This window comes from Punica granatum, chromosome 7, assembly GCF_007655135.1.
Source record: "Punica granatum isolate Tunisia-2019 chromosome 7, ASM765513v2, whole genome shotgun sequence".
In the NCBI taxonomy this organism is placed as follows: domain Eukaryota; kingdom Viridiplantae; phylum Streptophyta; class Magnoliopsida; order Myrtales; family Lythraceae; genus Punica; species Punica granatum.
In genome coordinates this window covers 11,360,394-11,366,740 of record NC_045133.1, presented here as the reverse complement: position 1 = coordinate 11,366,740, position 6,347 = coordinate 11,360,394, and the positions used below count along the sequence as shown (strand labels likewise).

Here is a 6,347-nt window from a genome sequence, read left to right as displayed (position 1 = left end):
CTCGCTCCTTATGTTGTTGTCTTCTTGCTCTGGTATCCAGCACGACCTTTTGATCGGTTTCCCACAGATGGCGCGAATTCGTACCTCGAACCCTAATTGATCTTCACGTTCCTCAGTCTTCAATTAATTCTGCTCTGAACCTGCAAACAAGGGAGATCGAGGGGTGCTCTCGATTCCTCCTCTGATACTTAAGTCAGACTCTGCTAAGGAAAACATAATATTATATAGCGTTAAATAAAATACTTTCTAGGATTTATATTGAAGGGGTGTGAGGTGATAGAATCCTGACATATTTGAGATATTTGACCTATTTCGGAGGTATTTGATGTGATCTCCCCAAAATATATTAATAAAATATATATTACAAGAACACTTGTTGTATTTCCAATGCTCGACTGTTGCGATCATCTAATTAATTGCTCCATCTTCAGCCATTTCTTTTCCGCTTATTATTCTGGCGGCCATCCCTTTAGTTTTTATTTTTCTCTGTGTCCTTTAGACTATATATAATATATATGTATATATAGCATCCCATTAACTCTCATAATCAACTTATAAAATATTAAATCCAGATGTCCAGGAGAGCCTTTCATGCAGTCCTCAAGGACATTCTCTGAGTCATGATGGATTAATTCGTTCAGATTTTATCAATTATTAGTTATTATTTTGTAAATATAATTTTTAAATATCAGCTAAACATACTACAAGTCAATCGTTAAATTGTATAATCTAAAATGTATTTTTTAAAAAATTAATTAAAATATGTAAACGTAAAATCCTGCCAGTGAGAACATTCACTGAGTCGTGATAGATTATTTCTTTCATATTTCACGCTCTCCATTGATTATTAGTTATAAATTTGTACATGTAATTTATAAAATATCAATTAAAAATACTACAAGTCATCGCTACATTTTATATTCTAAAATACATATTTCAAAATGTTAATTAAAATATGTAAACGTACTAGCCCAGTAATGCGGAGGCAAAAAGGACTAGTTATATATTATATATTATATATATAGATATATAGATATAGATGTATGGTGCTAAACAAAGCCAATGTCATGAACACCATGACAAGGCTACGAAGGTCAATTAGTATCGGGCATGAGCCGTTGATACTTCAGGAAACGGTGAAGAGACCGGAGAAGGTCGATTTTGGATCTGAAACGTCCTCTTTTTCACTGGACATCTATGGATCCCACCTTGACGGGAAGCTTCTTGAGACTCCTCAAGTCAATGGGAAAACAGGACCATGGGGAACTTTGCCGAGGAAAAGGTCAACATTATCATTAATCGGACATGCATATATATCTATATTAGACAAAAAATCTCTTGATTAATTGCTTAATGCTGATTAATAGGACATGAGGGGGCAACGCGCTAGAAGATTGACATCCTGAAATCCTAGGATCACACATGTACCAAATCATCAAGTCAATAGTAAATCAGGTTCAAAACTGAATACATCGTGGAAGTCAAGACGATGGCTTGTGGTCTTTCGAGTCGATACGTGGTAAAGTCTGCACATTAGATCCCGTACTTTACCAGGATGTCATTTGTGCCCATTACTTAGAAACTTAATTATATCACATAATTGGGCCAACAAGAAGGATTGCACATAATATATAACTGATTAATGGACTAACAGTTTACATTGACTCTTTCATATGGCCTTTTAATACCAAGAAACTACCTCAACTATAGAAGTTTCACTGCACGATCTAATTGCATGATTAGTCGGCTGTTTCAAGATGATGTAACAAGAAGTTTCATCTAGCCTCTGCATTACTCTGTTGCGGTAAGGTTTCGATCCATATATTATGAGTCGGCCATGTAACTGACCTCGCTTTGCAAGACACCTTCCTTTTCCTTCACTTTTTGTAGCGACCTCTCTCTGCAAGATTTTACTGTAGAAATCCATCACCATGCATATGGGATGAGTTCAGATACATGACAGTGCGAACAGCCTCATGGAAAAAGCAATTAGCTAATTTTTTTTCTTTTCTTTTTTGGATTACAAAGAAAGAACATGAGCCTAATACAATGATATACAGATACTAATAATTAATACAAGGGCATGGGTAACTCCGTCACGAGTATCGAATATGAGATCTCTTAGTTACCAGGCGAGAGCATGCATTACGACGCTATGTCCTCTTTGTTTAGCAGTTAGCTAGTTAAACCTGTACACTTGTCGGGAAATGCTTCTTCTGACTCATTCTTCAATTTTATTAGCGTTTTTACTGGGAAAATGAGGATCCAATTAGTGCATGCTCTTCAGTGTTGGATTCTAGCAGACAAAAATGTGAGAGCAAAAGGACTCACTGGATAAACCATACATAGAGATATCTATTCGACAAAAACTTCTCACCCTTATCTTGATTGCTTCATGATTAATAGGACAGGAGTGGACGACGACCTTGACCTTATCATATCCAGGAAATTAAAGTTGTGTTGAGTCAGTCAACGAACAGCAGCATACAATGCAAATTCTGCTCTTTATAAGATCTCCCTCTAAATCTCCTCGATTCTCACCCCAAACCGAGCCCACTGCTTTATTTTACTCATTGCCATGGAGTTTATGATCTTGTATCTCGCAGTGCTGATGCATATAGTTTGCTTAACTTCAAACTTCCTCGTCCTCACGACCTCCAATGCCTTCCCTGGTTCCGTGGCACCTCTTTGTCACAAGGACGACATGTCCGCGCTTTTACAATTCAAGAACAGCTTCACCAATGCTCCTTCCAATCCTCACGCTCCCTCCATTCCCTTTCCTCGCCCCAAAGTCGAGTCATGGACTGATCCTAACAATCAGACATCCTCGAATTGCTGTTCATGGGATGGGGTAGCGTGTGATGACAAAGCCGGTCATGTCATAGCGCTTGACCTCAGTAGCAGCAATCTCTTCGGTTCCATCAACTCCAGCTCTAGCCTCTTCAGGTTGGTTCACCTTCAGAGGCTTAACCTAGCTTTTAATCACTTCAATCACTCCCGTATCCCATCCGGCTTTGGCCTCCTCTCGGGTTTGACCCATCTTAACCTCTCGCATTCATTTTTCTCTGGCCAAGTTCCGCCAGACATCTTCACGTTGACCAGGATGATCTCGCTTGACCTTAGTGGCGACCTCCTGGAACTAAGAAGTCCTGGCTTGGCAACTCTAGCCCAGAACTTGACCAATTTGCAGTTTCTTAACCTTGACGGAGTTGATATTCTATCCCCGGTGCCCGATACCTTAGCAAGCCTGTCTTCCCTTAGATCTTTGAGCTTGTCTCGTTGCGGAGTTCACGGCGTATTTCCGGAAAGTATCCTGCAGTTGCCAAACTTGGAGAACCTTATTCTCAACTACAACATCAACCTCACTGTTCACTTCCCGGACTTCAACGCCATTAGCCCTTTAAGGATGCTTGGCTTGCTGGATACGAGGCTTTCGGGTGAGCTACCCTCTTCTATCGGCAACCTCGAGTCACTGGAAGGTTTGGAATTAGACCCCGACAATTGCAATTTAACTGGAGCCTTACCATATTCAGTTGGAAACCTTCGTTCTTTGAAGTACCTTATTATCAGAGGCTGCGGATTCTCAGGATCCATTCCCTCTTCTTTGGCTTCTCTGACCCAGTTAACTTATCTTGATTTATCATCGAACGCATTCAGTCTCCAAAACCTTTCTTCTCTGTCCTGGTTGTGGAAGCTGACCAAACTTGGGGCTCTGTACCTCCGGGGGACGAGTCTACAGGGTGAAATACCTTCTTCAGTTGGGAATTTATCCCGACTTGGCGTCTTAGATCTCGGTGACAACCGCTTAAGCGGGTTGGTCCCTGCTGAGCTCCTGAACCTCAGACAAATGAAAAGATTGCTTTTAGACAACAATGAACTTTCTGGTTATATCCCTTCTTGGCTTTCGAACATGACACAGTTGACTTTCATCAACCTTCAGTTTAATAGACTACAAGGCCCAGTACCTCTTTGGATCACTCAGCTCCCAAATCTAACATCTCTTCACCTTTGTTTTAACCAAATGAACGGAATAGAGGATTCAGACTTGTCGAACCACTCTTTAACCGGGTCCAGCGTTACCTTGCCTAAGCTTTCTTCTCTAGGGCTTGCCTCGTGCAATTTGAGAGAGTTTCCTATTCTCCTGCAGAACCACCCGAATTTGGAGTTGTTGGACCTGAACAGCAACAACATTCGTGGGCAAGTACCATTGTGGATGGAAAACATCGGCATAAGCAGTCTGCACTCCCTGAACCTGTCACATAACTTCCTCACAGGATTCGACCCCTCTCTAAAGATTCTCCCATGGATGAACCTCCAAACTTTTGACATCACATCTAATATGTTCACTGGGCCTCCTCCAACACCCCCTCCCTCCGCAAACTTGGATACTTATCTAGCAAAGCAAAACAAACTGTCTGGGCCATTCCCACGATGGATCTGCAATTTAAGTTCTCTTGTCACACTCGACTTGTCTTTTAACAACTTGAGGGGCACTCTTCCCGACTGCTTGGGCAATGTCAGCACGTCTCTGTCAGTGCTGAACCTGCAGAGGAACAGATTCAGTGGAAACATTCCTCAACTGTATGCGAGCGGGATGCAACTGAAGATGATTGCTTTGGGTCATAATCAGCTGCAAGGGCAATTACCGAGGTCATTGGCCAATTGTTCGATGATGGAATTTATTGATATGGGGAACAATCAGATTAGTGATATTTTCCCATCTTGGTTAGAATCTCTTCCGCATTTGAAGGTTCTTATTTTGAGTCAAAACAAATTTCATGGCGTCATCGGTACACCAGGCTCTCTTTCCGGGTTCCAGAGGTTGCGGATCATCAACCTGTCCTACAACTTGTTCACCGGTATGCTACCTGAGGGATATTTCCAGACTTGGACATCCATGAAGGCCATTGATTCACTTGAGAGCCAAAAATTAACATATCTGGAAGCAAGGTGCCACTTTGGGTTCTACCAATTCTACATGATAATGATAAATAAAGGGATCCACACGTACTATCCAAAGGTATTGGAGACATTTACAGCCATCGATCTATCGGAAAACATGTTTTCTGGAGATATCCCAAATGCCATTGGAGACCTGCGGCAGCTCCATTTGTTGAATCTGTCTAACAACTTTCTCACTGGTGGGATCCCATCTACAATTGGTCACCTTAGTGAACTCGAATCGCTGGACCTTTCGGGCAACAGGCTTTCAGGACAGATTCCAGAAGAACTGGCAGAACTCAATTTCCTGTCTTCATTGAATGTGTCACACAACAACCTTACAGGTTCCATACCGAGGGGGCCACAGTTCAACACATTCACGAAGAGCTCATTTGAGGGAAACCCAGGACTGTGTGGAGACACCATATCGAAGAAATGTAGTAGTCCTGATGTGGAGGACTCGCCAGCAGCGGTGCAAGATGACTCATCTTGGTTCTGGGAGTTCGACTGGAAGGTTGTTCTGTTGGGGTATGGAAGTGGACTTGCAATCGGGTTTGTCATCGAAAATGCTTTTAACTCCGGAAAACAGCCAGAGTTAGCAGAAGCGATCCGAAGGCGGCTGCAAAACAGACAGAGGAAATCGAGGAGGATCAGCAGGAACTGAACATGTCGACAAAACTAAACAAGTAAGTAGTTTTCCCAACTCTACATATTTGTTGAACTCTTTCTTTTCTTGGTCTGCTTAATTATTCTGTTTCCGTTTATACTTGTTTCTTATGCAGGTGCCGATTTCGAACCTTATTTGCAGTCTGTTGACAAAGGGCCATACACTGTAAAACTACACCTTAATATTCCAGATGCTTTTTTCTTTTCTGAAGGTTTTCTATCTCTATTCCGAAATGTAAGAGTGAAAGATCATCATATGTAAATTGATTAGGACAAAATATAATGATTATTGCATGTAAGGCTTCAGTGCACTCTCTGTTCTTTCCTTTTCAAAAGTTACAGCATATATCGAGCTTGTAGTTCCTCATTTCTTGCTAGCGCAGAATGCAATCCCATAGAGAACAGGACTCGATGTTAAAAGGCTTCGAGGCAGAATCTTATGGACAACAAATACAACTAAACACATTTGGTAAGCAGATTAGAATTTAATATGCAATTATTTGCTAGAATTTCTTCGTAGCATGAATCTATGGAATGGATTTGGAAGAAGACCCAAACAAATGAACTGCCCAACAATAAGCATAAACTATCGTTCTTATTTTGGATAAACTAGGTAGATATTTGATGCAATTGATAAAATACTGTTGTTGCCACAGCAAAATGCTTCAATCTACGATTAAAGAAACAGGAAAAAAAAAAAGAAGGAATCACTGATAAGAAAGAAAGAAATTTGTTTTATA

General features: G+C 41.0%; 1 protein-coding gene across 1 annotated transcript; it reads left to right on the top strand.

The window, feature by feature from the left end:
- Positions 1-2,486: 2,486 nt before the first annotated feature.
- Positions 2,487-5,953, top strand: LOC116212926 (receptor-like protein 7). Its single transcript, XM_031547681.1, has 2 exons — positions 2,487-5,627; positions 5,724-5,953. Exon 1 carries the CDS (start codon positions 2,579-2,581, stop codon positions 5,603-5,605), a length of 3,027 nt encoding a protein of 1,008 aa, XP_031403541.1. The 5' UTR covers positions 2,487-2,578; the 3' UTR covers positions 5,606-5,627; positions 5,724-5,953.
- The last annotated feature ends 394 nt before the right edge of the window (positions 5,954-6,347 follow it).

Coding starts and splice junctions, on each gene's coding strand:
- LOC116212926 (XM_031547681.1), top strand. CDS start 2,579: ATGGAGTTTATGATCTTGTATCTCGCAGTGCTGATGCATATAGTTTGC.